The sequence below is a fragment of the Myodes glareolus genome, chromosome 21 (genome assembly GCF_982192425.1).
Source record: "Myodes glareolus chromosome 21, mMyoGla1.1, whole genome shotgun sequence".
Taxonomy (NCBI): domain Eukaryota; kingdom Metazoa; phylum Chordata; class Mammalia; order Rodentia; family Cricetidae; genus Myodes; species Myodes glareolus.
In genome coordinates, this window is record NC_142046.1 from 16554476 (window position 1) to 16575882 (window position 21407).

The 21407-nt window shown below is 47.3% G+C and overlaps 1 protein-coding gene across 1 annotated transcript in view; it reads left to right on the forward strand.

Annotated features, from left to right (window-relative positions):
- Window positions 1–8391: 8391 nt before the first annotated feature.
- Cfap77 (cilia and flagella associated protein 77) overlaps window positions 8392–21407 on the forward strand; it is a 125865-nt gene continuing 112849 nt past the window's right edge. The window contains exon 1 of the mRNA XM_048432300.3: window positions 8392–8732. Within this exon, the coding sequence (XP_048288257.1) occupies window positions 8538–8732 (195 nt within the window). The 5' untranslated portion in view covers window positions 8392–8537. The remainder of the gene's footprint in view (window positions 8733–21407) is intronic.

Consider the following 21407-nt stretch of genomic DNA (forward strand, 5'->3'; position numbering starts at 1 on the left):
CATCCGGCTGCCATAGTAACATGGCGGCGCGCAAGGATTGAACGCATGCGTAGTTGCTTGCCTATAGTCCTGATTTAGGGAAAAGAGTTAAAGCGTGTCCCACTAATTAAGCAGGCCAGAAGCAAAGGCCGGTATATGTGAGTTCGAAGCAAGCCTGATCTATATAGCGAGTTTGAGACCAGAGTATGTAGTGAGACCCTGTCTCAAAAAACGAACAGCAATAACAAAACCAACAAAACAAAAACCCCGAAAAACAGCAAATTGTAGGGGGAAAGTCACAAAATTTAGGAGAAAAATAAATATAAAAAACTCAAAAAACCAAAACAAATTAATAAAATAAAATAAAATAAAAAGCTGGGCTCCAAGCAGTGGTGGCGTGTGCCTTTAATCCCGGCATTTGAGAGGCAGAAACAGGCCTATCTCTGTGAGTTCAAGGCCAGCCTGGTCTACCGGAGAGAGTTCCAGGAATGCTCCAAAGCTACAGAGAAAACCTGTCTTGAACAACCATTAATAATAATAATAATAATAATAATAATAATAATAATAATAAAAAATTCGGCCACTGGTGACACATGCTTTTAATCCTAAGCACTCAGGAGGCAGAGGAGACAGGTTTATTTATGGCCAGCCTTGTCTACAGACCTACAGAATTAATTCTAGGATAGCTAAGATTACACAAAGAAACCTTATCTTAAAATACAAAAAGCAAAAAGAAAAGAAAATCAAATCTTTAATTGAGCCATCAAATCAGGGCTATCATCTCTATCAACTTTTTGTGTGGCTAACAAAACGTGGAAAGTCTTCTCTGTTTTTGTTTGTCAGTTTGAGATGGTCTCCTGTAGTCCAGAGTATCTTCAAACTCACTGTGTATTCTCTGTGTAGCTGATGCTGACCTTGAATTTTTCATTTCCCTACCTCCACCTACAGTGCTGGAGTAACAAGCATGTACCAGCATACCAGGTTTGTTGTAGTGCTGATCTCAAGGCTGTGTGTGTGTGTGCTAAAGAAACACCTTACCAACTGAGATAAATACCAGCCTAAAAGCTGTAGGTTTTCTCAGTTATTCTCTCTCTCCCTCCCTCCCTCCCTCCCTCCCTCCCTCCCTCCCTCCCTCCCTCCCCCTCTCTCTGTCTCTCTCTCTGTCTCTCTCTCTCTCTTGTTTTGTTGAAACAGGGTTTCTCTGTATAAATAGCTCTGGCTGGTCTTGAACTCGCAGAGATCTGCCTGCCTCTGCCTCCTGGAGTGCTGGTATTAAAGGTGTGCGCCGCCTCCACCAGTTTCTGTCCCACCAGGTCCCACATCTGTTTAGTCCCCAATAAACACAAAAAGGCCTACATTAATTATAAACTGATTGGCCCAGTAGCTCAGGCTTCTTATTAACTCTTATAACTTGTATTAGCCCATAATTCTTGTCTGCGTTAGCCACATAGTTTGGTACTTTTTGGGTGAGGCAGTCACATCTTGCTTGCCTGTGTCTGGTTTCCTTTTCATCTGGGTGACTGCAGACTGAAACTTCCCTCTTCCCAGAATTCCCAGAATTCTCATTGCCCCACCTCTACTTCTTGCCTGGTCACCCCGCCTGTACTTCCTGCCTGGCTACTGGCCAATCAGCATTTATTTAAAATACAAGTGACAGGGTACAGACCATTGTCCCACAGCACACCACCACCTGACTCTCATTTACTCATAAACAACCCCATGTTGTAGGTATCATTATTAGGCAATACAGCGTCAGTCCCATCCTGTAATGAGAAAACTGAGGCTTTTGGTGACTTGACAAGATCGGGCCCAGGGTTCCAACCCATGCTTTCCCCCTCTACTTTGCTCTTCTGCCTTTCTCCAAATTGCTGTGACTTCCTCTGTGTGAGCGTCTAAGAACCTTTGATGAAAAGGGGCCAGGGAGATGGTTTAGTGGTTAAGAGCACTTACTGCTTTTCCAGAAAACACAAGTTCATTTCCCAGTACCTGCTTGGTGGCTTACAGCTGTCCGTAACTCCAGTTCCAGAGAACTCAACACCCTCTTCTGACCTCCTTAGGCACTATGTGTGCACATGGTGCACACACATACGACATGCAGGCAAACTATTCATACACATTAAAAAAATAAATCTTAGCCAGGTGGTGGTAGCACATGCCTATAAACCCAGCTCTCGGGAGGCGGAGGAAGGTGAATCCCTGTGAGTTTGAGGCCAGCCTGGTCTACAAGAGCTATTTCCAGGACAGGCACCAAAGCTACACAGAAACCTTGTCTCAACCCCCCCAATAAATAAAAATAAAAATAAAAATAAATCTTTAAAAAGTGTACAATCTACCAGGTGTAGTAACAAATGCTTGCAATCCCAGCACTTGTAAGACTGAGGCAGGAGGATGATAGGTTTGGGTTACACAGTGAAGCAGTCTGGATAAATTGTAAATACATACACCATGTCTTTGTCAAACCTTGCCTAAGTATCTGGATGTCTGTGTTTTCTGCTCTAAAGCCTTGAAGTTCAGATTGGTTGCCAGTGCATCTTGCTCCATGGTGAACTCAGGGCCTTGTGAAAGTGGATATTTTCATATTTTCACTTTTAATGAAGATACTGAGGGTAGACCAATGAACTCACAAAAGACTCATACTGGCAGGGAGCTTAGATTTCAGGTCCCAAATCACCCAGGAAGCTGGAGAGATGGCCCAGAGGTTAAGAGCATTGGCTGCTCTTCCAGAGGACCCAATTTTAATTCTCAGCACCCAATGACAACTTACCACTTTCCAAAACTCCAGTTTCCGGGTATCTGATGCCCCCTTCTTGCCTCTGTGTGTACTGCATGTATGTGGTGCACAGGCATTCATGTAGGCAAAATGCCCATACACATAAAGTATTTTTAAAAAAGAATCCCTACCTTTGCATATGGACTATATATTAGACACCATTAATGTACCACATTAAAATCCATGGACACGGAGCTGGAGAGGTGGCTTATTGTTTAAGCACACTTGTTGCCCTTGCTGAGAACCTAGCACCCATATGGTAGTTCATAAGCATTCATAACTCCAGTTCCAGGGCATCCAACAACCTCTTCTGACTTCTGCAGGCATCAAGCATGGAGAGGTGTACAAACACATATGCAGGCAAAACACTCATACACATAAATACATTTTAAAAACTGTTTTTATAAAGGAGTTATGGATATGCTAAACATCATTGCAAATGCCTTTAATTTCAACAACCAGGCACCAGAGGCAAGTGGAGTTCCAGGCCAGGCTGGCCTACACTGTGAGTTCCAGGTCAGCCAGGGCTACATAGTAATTCCGTCTGTATTAATCAGTATTCTCTAGAGTCATAGAACTTAGTCTCTCTCTCTCTCTCTCTCTCTATCTCTCTCTCTCTCTCTCTCTCTCTCTCCCGTGTGTGTGTCCATATATATGTAGAGGAATTTGTTGTGATGACTTACAGGCTGCAGTCCAACAATGGCTAGTTGTGAATGAGAAGTCCAAGAATCTAGTAGGTGCTCAACCCCATGAGATTGGGTGGCTCGGCTGATCTCCTGTCTATGCTGGAATCCTGAAGTAGGCTCCAATGCCAGTGAAGGAATGGATGTATTGGCAAGGTGAGGGCAAGCAGGAGAACAAACCCTTCCTTCTTCCACTGTCTTTACATAGGCTTCCAACAGGTGTGGCCCAGATTAAAGGTGCGTGTCTTCACACCTCAAGGTATGGATTAAAGGCCTGTGTCTTCTTGTCTCAAGATCCAGATCACAAGTGTGCCCTCCACTTCTAGATTGTAGTTGACAACCAAGAACAGCCATCACATCCTCTCATTATCAGTAGACATGATAAGGACAGAGTCATGTATGAAATTACCCTTGACAATTAATGGTTCTTGGGGGATGCTCTATGCCTTACTGTACAGACACAGGTAATGGTTCTTAACCAAATCCACCTGTGCTCAGGCAAGCAATCTTAATTAAATTCAGTGGGGGCACAAACTAAGACATGAAAGTAGAAGAGGGTTTTGTTGGAAAAAAGAGGGGGTTCAGCAAACGGAGAGAGGGACCAGAGTATAATAGGATCAAAGTGTATTATATGTACATATGAAAATGAAATAAGTCTTCAAAAATACCTCCCAAAGAAAATGCCCTTGATACAGGATGAAGTTTTTAGCGTCTGCAATGGTTTGAATGAGAATAGCTACATCTATATGAACACTTGGTATCCAGTTGGTGGCACTGTTTGGGGAGGTCTAGGAGGTGTGGCCTTAGTGGAGGAGTATGTCTCTGGGGTTTCAAAGCCTCCTGCCATTCCCAGTGTATTCTCGCCCTCTCTTCCTCTTCCTCTCTCCTTCTCCCCTTCTCCCTTTCTCTCCCTCTCCCCCTCTCCTTCTCCGTTTCTCTCTCTCTCTTTCTCCCCCTCTGTCTCCCTCTCTCCCTTTCTCCCTCTCTCTCTCCTTCTCTCTCCCTCTCTCCCCTCCCACCCCCACCTTTCCTGCATGATTGGGGTTCAGTTGAGATCTCAGCAACTTCTTCCAGTCCCCATGCTAACCTGCCACAATGGGTCCTTATCCCTTTAGAACCATAAGCACAAATAAACTCTTCCTTCTGTAAGTCCCTCCTTGTCATGGTGTTTTATCACACCAGCAGAACAGGAACTAATACACAATATAGCACTGTTTGAGGTAGTTTCAAGCACCTCAGCAGTGTGTGTGCGCACTTGTGTGCTCATGTGCATGTACGTGAGCCCACTCAAACAAGTAGCAATGTGACAGTACAAAGGCTTGTGACTCCAGGCGAAGCCTCAGATTTGTATCGAACTCATTGTATTCAGTTAAAAATATATGGGTATGAGTGTCTTCCTTGTGTTTGTATGCCATGTGTGTACTTGGTGCCTGAGAAGGCCAGAAGATGGCATCAGATCCCTTGAAACTTGGAATTACTGACTCTTTTGAGCCACTAAGTGGGTACTTGGAATCAAATCCAGGTCCTTGGCAGGAACAGCAAATCCTTCTAACTGTTGAGCCATTTCTCCACTCCCCCCCACCAATTTTTAACTCTCTAGTAGGTTTGAATTTTTTTCAAGTCAGGTTTTCTCTGCATATCTTTTGCTGTCCTGGAACTCACTCTGTAGACCAGGCTGGTCTTGAACTCACAGAAATCTGCCTGCCTCTGCCTCCTGAGTGCTGGGATTAAAGACATGTGCCTCCATGCCTATCTTGGATTTTTTTTTAGATATAAAATTTCTGAAGCGAGAGGTAATATGAGAGTTGCCAAGATAAGATGAGATGGTCCTTCAGGGTTTCCGCTTCACAGAAGAAACTGCCAGACATTCTGCAGGACACAGAAGAAAGCAACTGACGAACTTTGCCAGTACAAGGCAGAGCAGATCTCCAATTCCCTGCTTCACTAAAAAGTTCAGATGCTTTGGACCTGTAGGATGAAGATGGATGCCCCAACGTTACAGAAGAACTTTGGGTGACTACTGTCCAGGCAGTGGGATGTCTCTGTTAATTCTTCAGTTTTTGAAGTTGCTTACAATGCACTTTCTATTTAGTTAGGTGATATTATATACTTTAGGGGGTCTATTATGGTATTGAACACTAGATAGTTATAATTATAGTTTTTCTTAATTATGATGAAGGATGAATTAGATATAGAGCTTGGACTCTCAAAGATAGACTAGATGATAAAGTATTTACTTTAGTTTTGCCAAATACAAACGGATTAAATATTGTTACTATGGTTATTGCTTGATAACTGTTTTGCTATATATATCAAAACATATAATTTTACTATGTTAAAGTTAAAAACCTTCCTCTTTAATTTGACAGAAAAGGGGAAATGATGTAGGATGTCTTCATGTATTCTGCGACTATGTGTTTCTCTTATTGATTGATAAATAAAACTGTTTCGACCAATGGCCAGGCAGAATATGCCTAGGAGGGAAATTGAAGCAAAGATAGGGAGAGAGAAGGCAGAGTCGGGGAGATGCCATGTAGCCACAAGGGTAGCGAGATGCCAGGGCATCACAGGTAAGTCACATCCACATGGCAATACACAGATTAATAGAAATGGGTTAATTTATAGATAGAGCTAGCCAATAAGAAGCCTGAGCCATCAGCCAAACAATTGGAACCAATATTAAGCCCCAGGTGGTTATTTCATCAGTAGCTGTGGGGACCTGGTAGGTTGAGAGAAACTGGTCCATTGATGTTATGCCCAAATCCGGAAAGTCCCCCAAAAGCCAACAAGGAGACCAAGTCTTGTATGTAAAAGCAAAGAGCCTTTATTTTATGCCAGTTTGCACACTTGGTCTCTCCACATGTCCAACGTATTGGAATAATAAACAGAGAGCCCCGAGCTCAGTTAGAGTTGGGTTTTTATAATAGTAAAGGTGTAAGTGAGGGGTTTCTGAGGCTCAGGACCCCTGATTGGCTGACATTTGTCTAGAGGTGTCCTGGTGAATGTGTATTGGCAGGTGATCCTTTCTACAGCGGTTGAAACGTTAGGCATTTCCTTTGGATGGTCTGTTCTTGGGTAGTGCTCAGGTAATCTTAGTTTATGGTCCTTTCTGCAACCAGGTATTGTTTCCAGGTAAACTACTGGGACTCAGGCCTCCATTAAACTTATCGATGGCTGAGTTCTACTCTGGCAGGTGATAATGATTGGAAGTAAAGAACTTCCTTTGGGTGATCTGTTCATATTTAACTTATCATGGCTGGCTTCCACAGTGGGACCAGCGGAACGGAGAAAAATCTACTGTTATTCCTTATGCTCTGGTCCCTTTAAGAGCTAACCATGCCCACTCCCAGCCACTTTTGACCTCCCTCGCTGCCATCTTAACTCTCTCTCTTTCTGTCCCCTGTCTCTTGGTGTGTGCACATGTGTCTCTGTCTCTCCCTATGTTTCTCTCCATGTCTCTCTGTTTTCCTTGTCTTTAAGTAATAAATGTCTCCCTCTTCTTTAAGTAATAAATGTTTAGCTTTATGTATAGCCTTATATCCATTTACTCTGCTGTCCACCGCATCCAGCCGCCTGACTCTGCCGCTTGCCCGGGGAACCTGCACTGCTCTGGCGGCAGCCTCTGCCTGGCTCGCAGGCCACTCGGGGCATCCCAACATCATATTTTTTTAAAGAACAATATCTACAAATTTCAGGTTGGAGGCTAGAGAGATGACTCATCAGTTAAGAGCACTGATTGCTCTTCAAGAGGTTCTGAGTTTAATTCTCAGTACCTGTGTGGTAGTTCACAACTGTAATTCCAATATCTGACACCCTCATATATACATGCAGGCAAAACACCAGTGCACATAAAACAAATTTTTAAAAAAATGCACCCATTTAATTTTTTCCAGGTTGTAGGGTTGGTAAACCTTTAAGAATAGTCTCAGATGCCATTTCCAGATGGGTTTTTATGCTTTATATTTATTTATTTACTTATTTGGTGTGTGTGTGTATGCACACGTGTGCCACAGCATTTGTGTGGAAATCAGGGGACAATCTGGAAGTGTGCCCTTCCACCATATAGGTCCCGAGAATCAAATTGGTTGTCAGGCTTGGCATCTTGAGCCATTTCTCTTGCCCCATTTCAGATTTTCTAAAAAATATTTACTTGTTTACAAAGATTTACTTTGTCTTCCTGTACATCTGCATGACAGAAGAGGACATCAGATCCCGTTGTCGACGGTTGTGAGCCGCTGTATGGTTGCTGGGAGTTGAACTCACGACCCGTGGAAGGGCAACATGTTCTGTACGCTGAGCAACTCTCCAGCCCCAATTTCAGATTTTCTTAGTTAACCAAGCCCACGGTCCTGAGATTTTCAGCTCCCCCGTCCTCATTTGGTTGTGGAATAAGACACTATTGGGCTTTTTTCCCCCTTCCTTTCCACCCAATTCACAAAGACAGGGGAAGGAGAATCCAACAGGGAAACTGGTTTAGGACCACACGGTGGGTTAGCATGGACACCAAGCCTAGAATGCTTGTTTCTATTGCAACATCAACATGTTAGTGTGATATCCAGGGGAGAGAGAGGGCGAAAGCTAAGGCTCTCTAGAACCTTCCGCTTTTAACACAATTTAGATTTGATTCTTGGGTTTTCCTATGTCGATTTGAGAAAATTCTAAAAGGTTTCTGTTAGGGCTGTTACACAGATAAACCCTGCCTCGAAAGCCAAAAAAAAAAAAAAAAAAAAAAAAAAAAGTGTGTGTGTCTTTGGTTGCCAAGAATTTCAAGAAAGGAAACCGGAAGCTCCTGTGCCGTTGGCGTCCCGTCACCAAGGAGACGGGCCACTCCATTTCTTTGCAAGGGCTAGTGTAAATAGTCTTTCCCCTTCCAGTCTGCAGCAAGGTGCCTAAATCAATTCAAAGAACTTGGCAGGGTTTACGCGCTCCGGGCGGGCTCCGCAGGTGGTCGCGCTCCACTTTCGAACTTGCCTGGCCGCGGGGTGCACCCCCTGTCCGTGTGGTGCAGCCCGGAGCCACGCGCGTGGGGCGAGAGTCCCCATGTAGGGCAGAACTCTGTGGGCTTGCATCTCGGAGATCAGGGTCTGATCTCGGAGGTCCCCAGGATGCCAGGTCAGGAAAAGTCCCGGCAAGACTTCACGCGATGGAAGAAGAAGAAGCAACCCGTGCACCGCACGGTCAGCCAGATCTGCCCGCCGCCCCGACGGCCGCTGGTCGTGGCAGACATCCGACCGGGCATGGAGAACGAGAGGCTGGGGGTCGTGCGTGACTCCATGTTTCAGAACCCGCTCATCGTCAAGGTGAGCGCTCGGGCGCGCTCGTCCCCTCCCTAGGCACCAACGCTGCCGATGGGTTCCAGCTGCTGAGCCCTCTGGTCTCAGGGCTCGGGGTCTAGGCGCAGTGTCGGAAACCAGCTCTAGGCGGGACAGGTATGGACGGACAGTCGGCAGTCGCGGCCGGTCTCTAAGCCTCAGTGCCCTTAAGTGACACACATTAGCGGAAGACTATGAGTAGGGCAATCCCTGCGGGGCTTGATAAACCCACAGGGTGACAGACAGGTCGCAGGCACCCTTTCATGAGCTTGCCACCCCAAGATTCACTTTTCCCAGCACCTTTGGTCTACTGTGCAGCAGGTGCTCCGGGGCTCTCGTGGAAACCTTAAGTGTGTGTGTGGGAGGTCCAAATACTCTTTGAGGCCTGGCCAGCACTCGCGTGCGAGCAGCGTTATGGCTGAATCACCTTCCCTTTTAGTGCCGGACCTCTGTGCTTTAATCTGTTTTCCCGCCTGGTTGAAAATTCCACGTGGGCGTTGCTCTGCGCCTAAGTGCGGCGAGACAGGAAAAGTCAAGTTAAAGTTTAGCTTTCGCCACTAGAGAGCAGTGTGCTTTTAAGAATGTATTCAGTTTCCCAGGTTCCGGGTGCGGAGGGTGATGGGCGCGCTGATGGTAACCATGGATTCAGCAATCATGATTTCTCTGACTCCGGGCACTGATTAGAACCCAGAGTGGTGCGATCTCTCGCTCTTTCCCTTCCTCCTTTCCTCTTTCTCTTTCTTCTTTTTCTTCCCTCCCCTTCCTCTTTTCCCTTTCTTCCTTTTCCCCCCTCCCTTCCCCAACCTGAAGGGAACCTGGCTTTTCTTGGCTGTGCTATAACTGGCTGCATTCTTTGACTCCTGGGAAATCATTGACGCTCCTGGACCTTTCTGGGCTAGTTAATGTTCGCAGCAGGACGGAAGTTAGGTGCAGTATAGGGTGCAGCAGCATCCTTTGCACCAGACTTCTGAGATGGCTCCCCAGTGCGACAGAACCTTTGCTTACTTCTTGGAGAGCTGACCTCAGCAGGCACGTGGGACAGACGGTTGGGATTTACTGTCGTGGGCCAAGGACACAATCAAGGACCACCTATCAGTGACTGCTCTGCTGTCCAGCCATTGCTTTAATCAGCTGTCACTGGTGTGCAACTCCTTCCCACTTAAATATTAGATGAAGGGCTCTACAGAGTCGCTGCCACAGTGAATTCTTGCGTAATGTTCTCTTCAAGTGACACATGTATGTCTGCATACACATACATTATACATGTATAGCAAAAACACGTGTTCTGTATAGCATACTATATGTTCAGCACTTGTTCATGGATGTGTGAACTACAATGCATGTAAATACGGTATATGAAGCACCCCTCTCATCCCCCTTTGCTTCCCCCCCCCCCCCCCCCCCCCCCGTTATGTCAAGGACAGCATTTAAACTGTAAGGTGGCACCAGCTCAACAGCCTTCCGGATAGATTCCATCCTTGTTTCTGGAGCTGGAGTTTAGGAATGATCATTTTTTACAAAGTGTTGGTGGTGATTGATCCACCAATGGGGTTCTGTTTTCAGGCTGTCCTGGTCCATGGTGATCACCAGTGCAGGGTCCTGTTGCTTCTTGGTGACAGCAGGGGGCAGTGTTTCCCTCCAACTCTGTCCTTGGTCTTTGAAGCACCGGTGGTGGTTAGGATGATGATGTCCGCATTCAATATTTACCCCTTTCTGTAAGATCTTCCGTCAAAACCCAGCCTGCTTTAAGGATGGCAGAGAGGGAATGTGCAAAGGAAGCTGAGCCTCTCCTTGTTGCCAGAGCTCCCTATAAGCCGGTGCATGGGGAAATTGTCTGCCAGGCTTTTGATTCCAGGTTCTACCAGAGCTGGCTTAAAAGCCACGCCACTGCATCCCAGCCAGCTTTCTCTATGTAAAGAAAATCTGAATTCTGAAACATTGGGAGTTTGGGCTTCAAAGAAAACGGAAATAATAAAAGTAGTTACGGTTCCAGAACATTAAAAAAAATATACAGTTCTATAATTTCTCCTGTGCTTGAGTTGTAGGCTCCTTTACGGAGGTTTCTAGTTTTGTTGGCCCCAGTGTGGGGGTGAATCCCTCCTCCTCGTGTGAGTATGCTTGGGTCTGGTGTCTTTGGGGATGATGGGAACTGAGTTGTATTTTACCATTGTCTCTTCCTGAGCCTGAAGAAGTGCATCTCTATCAGATGATATGGCACCCTGGAAATATTTATTTCACCGCATGAGAAGGCCGTCACACACATCATTTCCTCTCATGGCAAGGTTCAGCATTTTTTTTGTTTGTTCCTTTTCTTTTCTTCTTCTTTTTCTCCCAGTTCAAATGCATCCAAACAAATACAGTCCTGGTATTTCCCACCCATGGAATTTGCCAGAAAGTATCTGCATCAGTTATTCAAAAACATGTCTTCAAGAGGCCGCAGCAATCAGAGGAAAGGGGAAAACCTCAGATTTGCAAGCAGGTGTTTTTATCTATAGACACTCACCAACTGATCACCTCGCGGAAACCCAAGCAAACTGCTTGTTTAATGGCAGTTAATTGCGGCAAGATGGTGTTTCATGCAACCACAAAAGTAATGTAAATAGTTTCCATTGGCAAGGGCTTCTCTATTGTCAAGTGATGTGCAGCCAACCAGCTTCCCCTTCAGGGTGACTCTGTGGGAAGTATAAAATTAAATTGAGAAAGAACCTAGCTTCACCCTGCTTGATGCTGGTTCCCCTAGAATCTGGAGACCGCAACATAGAATCCTGCCACAGCAGCCTTCCAGGCTGCCTCACAAAACCTGTCAGGGTGTCCCCTTCCCACTGCGGCAACTTGGCTGATACCCTGTCAATACAATTACGGGGAGAGGCTGCGCGGTTTGCTCCGCTGACAGCTCTGAGTCTGCTGTCGCCCCAGAGAGGCAGGTTGCTGCGCAGGAGTGGGACTGATTGAATCCAGCACCCTCAGAAAGTACAAATGATCAGGGCACCTGATTTTTTTCATAATTTATTAGTGACTTTGTTTTTTTCTTTCCTGTGGGGGCTTATGTCACAAATAAGAAGAGCACACATTTGTAAAATAAAGTAATAGAATCAAGCATTTGAGGCTAGAAGGAAGTTTGCCGGCATCAAATGTATCTCCTTTCTGGAGGTTTAGGGGCCTCCACTCAGGGGAAGACACTCACCCTGGGGTGCTGCTGTGACCTGGTATCAGAAGTGGGAGGAGGCCCCAGTCTCCTGAATCACCACCTCATGCTGTTTTGGCCACAAGCCATGACTAATTAATCAAGGGTAACCCAGGTGTGGCACATCTTGTAGAATGTCGAAAGTGCACACAAGTGAGTCTCACCTAGCACCATCCACTCACTGTCCCTGCAGAAGTCAGCAATATGGATTCCTCGGGGTTTTTAATGTTTAGTAGGTGCGGGGGTTTCATCCTAAGCTGGGGTGGGGGGCATAGAAACAAGTTCAGAGCTTAGCCTCTGCCCACAGGGACTTGACCATTTAGAGTTTACCTGGAGAAATAAGATACACACAGAGAGATCCAGGCACACACAGAATCATATGTACAGGCATGTAGACACACACAAATTTACCACTGGACATATACACACAGACACAAAAGCACAGGTACACATATAAAAGAAGTCAAATAATGTCACAGGTCACCTCCTCTGAGTTTTCCAGTGAAGTACAAGCCCAGGGCATTCAGTTTTAGGGAGAGGTTATCGTAAGAAGGTCCATGTCAGGGATCAGGAGACTGGTAAAGCCAGTCCTCTGTGCAAAGTGATTCCGCTCTTCCTTCGACTCCAAGCATTAGGGGCTGTTCACGCCAACTCAAGTTCTAGTTCATAAGACTCAGTGCTGCGTTGTTGTTGTCATTACCAGCACAAGGAAGTGTTTATCCAGAGCAAGTGTGTTCAAATTGGATGCTCTACAAAGCCAGGCAAGCACACCATGCCCACTAATAGCCTAACTCCTCGAATAAATATTAATGCTGGTGAGCATAAACACGGAGACAGAGATGGGCATTAGGAAGGCAGGCTGTCCAAAGCCCGCCTGCACAAAGATACCAATGTTTTCATTACAGGGTGGGAAAATATTGTGTGTGGTCTGTCTGCCGAAGAGAATATGGCTGCGATCGCTCAGCTCCTTTACAGTCAATTACAGTGTAATAGGAGGAAATGAAATGTTAGTGCGGAGTTAAAACCCATCCTGTGGTTCACTCTGGGCTGGATGCACTGCTGTGGGTTTATCCATCCTTGTTTTCTCCATTCCTTCCTTGTCTTCTCCCTCCTCCCTTCCTCCCCCTTCCCTCCTCCTCTCCCCTCCTCCCTTCTCCCCTCTTTTCCTCTTCCTCTCCCTCCCCTCTTCCCTTTCTTTCTCCTCCTCTCCCTCTTCCTTCTTGTGAGTGTGTGCATGTTTGTGTGTGCGCACACTACCGCATGTGTATGTGTGTTTGTGCATACCTGTGTGAATGTTTGTGTGTGTATGTGTGCAGAGGTCAGAGGTCAACCTCAGGTGGTGTTTTTCAGAAGCCATCCACATTGGTTTTGAGACAGGATCTCACTAACCTGGAACTCAACAAGTAGGTTAGTCTGACCGGCCAGGAGCCCCAGGGATCCACCCATCTTCACCTCCTAAAAACTGGGATTACAAGTGAGAGCCACCTTGTCAAGTTTCTTTCTTTCTCTCTTTCTTTCTCCTTTCTTTCTTTCTTTCTTTCTTTCTTTCTTTCTTTCTTTCCTTCCTTCCTTCCTTCCTCCTTCCTTCCTTCCTTCCTTCCTTCCTTCCTTCCTTCCTTCCTTCCTTTCTTTCTTATGGTTGTCCCCTTTTCCTCATTTAAATCAAAGCTTCCTTCTGGCTAATGCCCAGCCTCATCCTTCAGGGGGCAGCAGATGAAGCAGTGAATAAATCCCACTGCCTAAGTCTGTGACCATTCCAGAGAGAAGAGCTGCCCTCTCTGAGCCTGGCTCCTCAGTGCAGTCCCCAGGGCAGCTGCCTCCTCCACTGGCTCCTCACTGCAGTTCCCAGGGCAGCTGCCCCGGCATAGCTGCAGAGTCACCTTTCTCTTCTGTCTCTTAGCACAAGGGGGTGCACGAATGAAGACAAGACCTCAGAACTGGGGTTCTTCCCATTAAACCCAGCCACCCTCTGATCATGTGACCCTCAGAACACTGCTGGGGCTTGAAGGGCAGGCTGATCCTTCAGGAAGAACACTGAGACTTGGGTGGACGGGTCAGCGGTCATTCCTTGTAGCTTTTGGAACACTCTGGACCCAGTGCTGACTGCTATGCATGTCAGGTTCTTTCGCCTTTTGTTTACTTGTGTGGTGATCGGAGGGCACCTTCCAAAGTTCTCTGACCCCGTGTGGCTTCCGGGGATAGAACTCAGGGCATTGCATTTGTACAGTAAGTTCTTTAACCAGATGATCAGCTCTCTGCCTTCAAACCCTGTTTCCTATTGCAGTGGTTTCAAACCTTTCTAGGAGTCCCAGAAGCCTTGGAGAGCTCACAAAAGAAGTGATCCTATTTTTAAGACTGCATCTAGACTGAGGGTGTAGAGCTGTGCCTAGTGTGTGTGTATTGCTACGCTCCACCCCCACTCAGTGCCATAAAGTAAATAGACACCAGACAATCACTCAGAGCATGCTTATATACACACCTTTATGCCAGCAGAGGACATCAGATCCCACTACAGATGGCTGCGAGCCACCATGTGGGTGCTGGGAACTGAATTCAGGACCTTTGGAAGAGCAGCCAGTGCTTTTAACCTCTTCAACCCACATCTTCATTTTCAAAGCTTAAGAAGAAAACAAATCTCATTAAAAGCATCCCGCATGAAACCATTCACGCGGGCTCTCCAATATTGTAGCTGCACAGGTCTAGTTCTGGGCTGTTGGCTTTGCATTCCTGTTTGGGAGCCTTGTGAATGTGTTTCACCTGGGAAGATTGGGCCTTTCCCAGTCTGAGACTTTCCATTCTTGCAGGAAAGTCACAGAACTTTGTCCTAGCCCTCGAGACCTGGATGTGTTAAACCCAGCGATGCACTTGCTGGACTCTCCCTCCTGCCTGGTGACCTTCAGGGTGGCAGGCAAAACAAAGGGGGCACAGCACCAAGAATGTGCAGCCTCTGTCAGGTTTTAGCAAATACAGCAACTCTTGTTGTTTGCTGCCTTCAAACAAATGCCAAGGAAATTAACCTTCCAAGCAACTGCTGGCCAGTGGCTACAATTCAACTTTAAGCGCAAATGTCCCCTGGCTTCTTGTTCAAGTTCTTCCATCAGTGCCAATGAGGACACAATTCCAAGTTGGCTAGGCAGGTATGAAGCTGAGCTCCCTTATGGAGGGGAGGTCACTAGAGTGGTTCTGGAGCCAACAGATGCCAGCCACTTGCTTGTTCTGCCACCCAGGGGTGGGAGGTGTTATCTCCGAGACTCCAAGATTCCGTTTCTTCTATCAGTGAGGAGACCAGAGTTGGGACCTGGTCATGGGAGAGTAATGAGGATTCCATGGGATCACTAGGTCGTGGCTAGCCATGGGTGCCCCCAGAGAGCACTTTAAAAGCAAGTTCTTTGGTTTTCTATGCACCTCATCACAAATACTTTTGTTCCTTAAGGCAACCCTTGTGTACTGAGCTGTTGATGGGAGGTAAATGGTAAGGGCTGAAGCGATGGCTCAGCAATTAAGAGTGCTCACTGGGAACTTGCAGGGGAGTGGGGTTCAGTTCCCAGCACCCATGGAGGTGGCTTCCAACTACCTGTAGCTCTAGCTCCAAGCGATTTTACTCCCTCTTCTGATCTCCTCAAGCACCTGCACACATGTGGTGCATATAAACTCACACAGGTACACACACATACTTTTTTTTAATAAAAAAATCTAAATGTAATGTTGAGTCTAAACACAGTGAGTTTTCATGTTTACCAAGTGCTGATGGCTTATCTCAGTGTGTGCTGTAACTGAGCAACGCTGTCTCTTACCCCAGACTTTCTTACCCTACCCTAGAGCCAACAGCATCTGCTGGTTAAGCCAGATGAAGAGCTCTGCTGGGATTGTCTTACCCACATGTCCAGGCTCTGGTGAAGACTGGTGGGGATGGGATGCTACCTCATAGAAACAGGAAAACACTTGTGAGACGTTGATGGCTCTAAGCTGAGGAGGGCAGTTTTACTCAGTGATACGTACTTTGGAGATCAACGGACTCCAAGGAACTTACTTCTAGAACTCATAGCTTTGGTTAGTGAAGCTGGCGGGGAGGTGCTGCCAGCCCCTCCTTAGTGGGCAGAGGTCACAGATGCTGCTCAATTTGTCATAATGTGAAACCAGCCCCTCCCGCCTGAATCAAGGAATTAGTCTCCAAATGTCAACAGTTTTGAGGTCTAGGGACCTTGAACTAGAAGCCCTAAGCAAAAGTGGGGGGCTTGTTTGTAGCTCAACACAGCCTCTGGAAAATCTAATGTAGACTCATGGAAACCAAACAGTTAGTCTGAACTGCTTCTCTCATTGCTTGCTTCTGCCCGTCCTCCCTGATGGCTGATGCTATTTTAAACCTCCTCCTTCAGTCCATTTCTTTCCCCTTAGTGATGTTTGTCTGCAACTTGTCTGCTTCAATCCCTGCCCACATCGCAATTTAAGAAAAATAATATTTTTCAGCCTTCTTACGGTGTGGCTCAATAACTCATTAAGTAAACTCATTAGCCAAGAGACCGGTTTGTTGAGCAATCACTGACTGGTGTATGAGCTTTGCGCCCCTGCCCTTCAAACTTCCAGGGTCCTGTTTCACTCTGCATGAACTAAGTTAGGATTTCAAGTGGAGGATTGATGAAGGGTGGAAAAATTAAGCTCACAGTGGGTCAGCACCCCATGGCACATCTTGCGCTCACCACATTTCAGGGAAACAGGAGCGCGTTTTAGAAGGAAAACAGCTGTAATGATCCACCCAGTAATTTGAAGGCACGCCAGGGGTGGGTCGAGAAACAGACGCGGGTCAATGAACTTAAAGTTCAGCGCAGGCAACACCCAGGAAGGGGGAAGGGTCTGTCAAAAGGACTGCAGAAAATACATAATGACCCCCAAAGAGGGAGTTTTGATCTTTTATAGGAACCAAACAATACGTATCTGGGAGGCGGGTGAACTCAGAAGCATGCAAGCTGAGTGTCTTTGTGTGGACGAGCACTCTTTGTGTTTTGTCTAAGGGAATAAAAGCATGCCCTTAGAAGCTCTTCGGTTTCAAGGGATGGATGGCCACACTGCTGCCAGCTGGCTGGCCATTTGCACGTGACCATAGAGCATCTAAAGTGGACCACTGCACCAGAGAAAAAGTCCCATTTTGCCGATGCTCGGATGTCACAGCCTTTCACGAAGTTGGGATGCCCGAAGAGCTCGCGGAGAGGCTGTGGCATTTGAGTGAAGGGGACGTTTGCTGCTGACTCCACCAGTTCCGTTTAGTGGACCAGAGTGAATTAGGCCATGCCACCACCTTAAGATGTCATTATTTGAATTTTGTAGAATTGCATTTCTATGTTCCCTCTGCCTTCTAGCAGGTCTCTTGAGAATACAGAAACTGGGTAGCTCAAGGTTTGAACACCTGTTTAGCTGGAGAGATCCTGGGTTCCATTCCTAGCACTGCAAAAGTAAACAAAATAACACAACAGAGCTTGGCTTTGGCTGTTGTTCGGTCTGGTTATGGAAGGCATTTGAAATTGATAATGAACACATCAGTCCGTGAGCAAATGTTTTATCGCCCTATGATGGGGAGGCCTGACTGGAAGCACAAGGGGTTTGAAGATCTGTGTCCAGTCGGCTGATAGTTTTGACCAGGGAATCACCAGTCTTTGAAAATTGGAACCAAGTTATTGAGGGTGGAAGGAGAGGAGAGGGAGGTCCAGGTCCACATTCAGAAGTCGAGGCAGGAGCAGAAAGGACTGTACAGCTGGTGTGGGTTGTCAAGTGAGTTGATTTGACTTGGGTATGGATGGGGGAGGAGCTGCTGGAGGGAGGCTGGACTGGGCAGATGTCGCATGACAGTCAGCAACGTGTAGGTGTTCCCAGGGAGAAGGACCGAACCTCCTCTGATTCTGTGAGGGCTAGGAAGGAATTGGTAGAAAATGGCAGTCTGCTGGGTGGTGGTGGCGCACACCTTTAATCCCAGCAGACAGGAGGCAGAGGTGGCTCTCTGTGAGTTCAAGGACAGCCTGTCCAAACAGAGCGAATTCCAGAAGAGGCTCCAAAGCTACAGAGAAACCCTGTCTCGAAAAACAAACAAACGAAAACCAAACCCAGCAGTCATTCTGTTGCATTTTAGCCAACGCTTCCTTTCTGAGCATGCCTTATGCACCTGGTGCAGGGATGGGTACAGATCTGGGCGTTGCTCTCACAGAGCTCACAACCCAGCAGGCAGAAGACAGACAAGAAAGAACAGCAAAGGCTTAGAAGCTACAGTAGCACCAATCAGGGTGGGATCCCTGCTCAGGGCTGTGGGCAGCAGGAAACAAGGGAGGTTTTGCAAGAAGATCAGAAGCTGTGTGCAGGGAGCTGGAGAGGTGAGAGCGGAGTCAGATTCCCCAAACAGGAAGCTTTAAGGTCACTCTTTAAATAATAAAGAATTTTGTTTGAGATAGTCTCATGTAGTCGGGCCTTGTCTTGAACTCACCGTGTAGTCAAGGATGGCTTTGAACTCCTGATTCTCCTGGATCCACCTCCTGAGTGCTGGGTTCCAGGCATGTGCTACAAAGCTTGGTTTTCTTTGAGTGGGGGTTGAACTCGGAGGATTGTGCTTGCCAGGCAGACACGCTACAAAGTCAGAATACAAAATGATAAATAGTTCCAGAAATCACGTACAGGAGCGTGGAAGAGGGCCTGGGCTAGTGAGTGAGCCTGAAGCTGGTGCCTCATTCGTCGCCGGGCCAGTCAGTGTTTGGCTGGGGGAGAAAAGTGTTCCAGAAGGGGGGCTAGTATCTATGTGGTGTGGTGGGGTGGAGGGGGCACCGGATAACTACAGTGGACTCCTTCGTTCCTCTCCTGGCTGTGTGTCATTTATGCATTCACTCATCCGGGTACTGTGTGCCACACACTTCCTCTGAATCAGGTGTGCCTGGCCCCGGGACTGCAGTGATGACCTCATGGTCTGTGTGGTGCATCTCTCGAGTCCTTCAGTCTCGTTTCCGAAACCCTGGCTTCCTCCTCCCCTTGCAGCCATCCCGAGCCCACACTAACTTCATACGCTCAGCCACTTGCCAGATATCTGTGCCCAGCTGTCTGTCCACCAGGGGCACCTCATGGGACAAGGTAGCCTTTGTCCCTGCAGCAGACAGGCCTTGGAAAACAGGCAGTAAGACCAGTATTCTTCAGGCTGCCGAGGGACCTGTTACCAGAGGCTAGACCCACGTGTAGGCTTTTAAGCCTGACCTCAGAAAAGTGGAGTGTTTGTGTTGTGTTTGGTAGCTGTTGAGAGGAAGCAATTCCAGGCAAAGTAATAGGTTTTGTGGAGTCGGGCAGTGGTGGCTTTAATCCCTGCACTCGGGAGGCAGAGACAGGAGGATCTCTGTGAGTTCAAGGCCAGCCTGGTCTACAGAGTGAGTTCCAGGACAGGCTCCAAAGCTATAGAGAAAACCTGTCTTGAAAAAAACAAACAAACAAAACAAACAAGAGAGTTTTTTGTGGCAGTGTATTCAGGGATAACCTGGCACCCTGGAGAAGGATGAGGGCAGGGTGGTCACCATGAGTCCCTGGGAACAGGAAGGGCTAAGATGAGGCTGTGTCTGGCCTGGAAAGACTTGAAGAACCCAAAGCTAAGGACTAAAGGACATAGACTCCAAAGGCCCCAGAGTCAGTTCCAGAGATCCACATCAGTCCCAGCCACTGTGCCTCTTCCTGCGCTGAGGGGCTTGGGCATCTAGGGACAGACAGAGGTGTGCAGGTCACTGTGTGTGATTGTTGAAGTGGGCGAGTTGGGAGCATCCTGGTCTTCTCAGCATCTTCTCAGGATGGCTGTTGGGAGCCAGATGATGGCAGGACATGTGCCTCACTGATGGGTTAGGGTTAGAATCTTCAATTTGTTTACTTTTTGCAAATTCCACAAGCCCGAGTCTGAAATGCTGCAATGTCACCGGCTGTTTGAGAGAACCTTCGGGAGAGGCTCTGAGGTCCCTTTGGGCTGAGTGCTATGGTTGCTTCCAAAAGCTTTATAAACTGTCACTGAAGATTTTGCCAGCTCTGGAGACACCCAGTGGGCTTGAATTCAGAGACTTAAGTAAATCTTTTAGACACTCCTCTTCCAAAAGGAAAGCAGGAGTCTGCCCCACGTTCCCGAGAGCCCCAGGCTTTCTTCCACAGTCCTGGTGGCAGGGTGCTCCTGGGTTTGGCTTCTTCCAGAGTGGGAATTCAAGGAAGAGGCTGAGCCCAGAATGTCACTGCTGACCTCCCAGAGGAATACTCCACGCTGAGCAAATGGGCCTTTTGACGCACCACGTCCCCTGTGCCTTTGCAGCATCTCTAAAAGGTGGCAGATACTCCTGTTCCTAGCTTACAGCTGTGAGACCGGGGCTTAGAGTTCACACAAAGTGCCTGAAGTCAGTCAGAGGAACCAGCCAAGCCAAGCGGGGACCCTACAGCACCAGGCCACAACAAAAGTACCAACCAAATCAGAAGAATTTAGTGACAGTGATGGCTGTCAGTCATAAAGAGCCTCTCAGGAGTCAAGCCATGCCCTCCCTCCCTCCCTCCCTCCCTCCCTCCCTCCCTCCCTGCTTCCCATCTTTCTCTCCTGTCATGCTTGCGAAGACTTTGAGGGGTATCATCGAGGGCTGTTGAGGTGGTGCAGTAAGAAAAGGCACTCACCACTAAGCCTTCCAGCCTGAGTTCCATCCCTAGGTCCCACATGGTAGAGAGACAGAACTGAGTCCCTCAGGCTGCCTCTGACCTTCATATGCATGCATGTTCGTGCACATGTACACACACATGTACACACACATGTACACACACATGTACACACACACACACACACTATCAATCCTAGCATTTCTTGCCCAGGTGATTGCTCACTGCTGCCTTCCTTACGCACGTTTCCCATCCAAATGTACTCAAAATCATGGCCTTTCCTCTTCTTTTCCTTTATACATGCTGGGGATGGAGCTCAGGGTGTCCCCTCGTTAGGGAAGTGTTCTACCACTGAGCTGCACACCAACCCCCTCAGTACCACATTTTTGTATACAGCCTCTCAGCTCTGTAAGATCCATATTTTGAGCTCAGTATGGGTGACATCCCCAAGGTCACAAGAGGGCAAATGGCAGGATTGGTATCTGTGGCTAGAATGAGTTCGCTGCTTACCAGGCGATGTGTGTTACTGCCTGGTACCTTAGGAGACAACTTTGTCCTGATAGGACGGAAGGATCCAGCAGGTCCGTCTATATCATCTATGTCTGGATCAGCCTACAGAGGCAGGCCCAGCTATGGAGGCCTTACCTGTTCTCATAAGAGTTCCATGGGGCTGGCAGATAAGCACACTAGTACAGACGGGTGAGGTGACTTCACAGGGATGTAAGAGTCAGGAAGAGGAGAGGCTGGTATCCGGGGGTGGTCCAGAAGGACTAATGCAGCTGAGAGGAAGTTCGTTTTTCATAGGAAATGTGGCCAGACAAGCTGGGTTTCATGAGCATGGACACCAT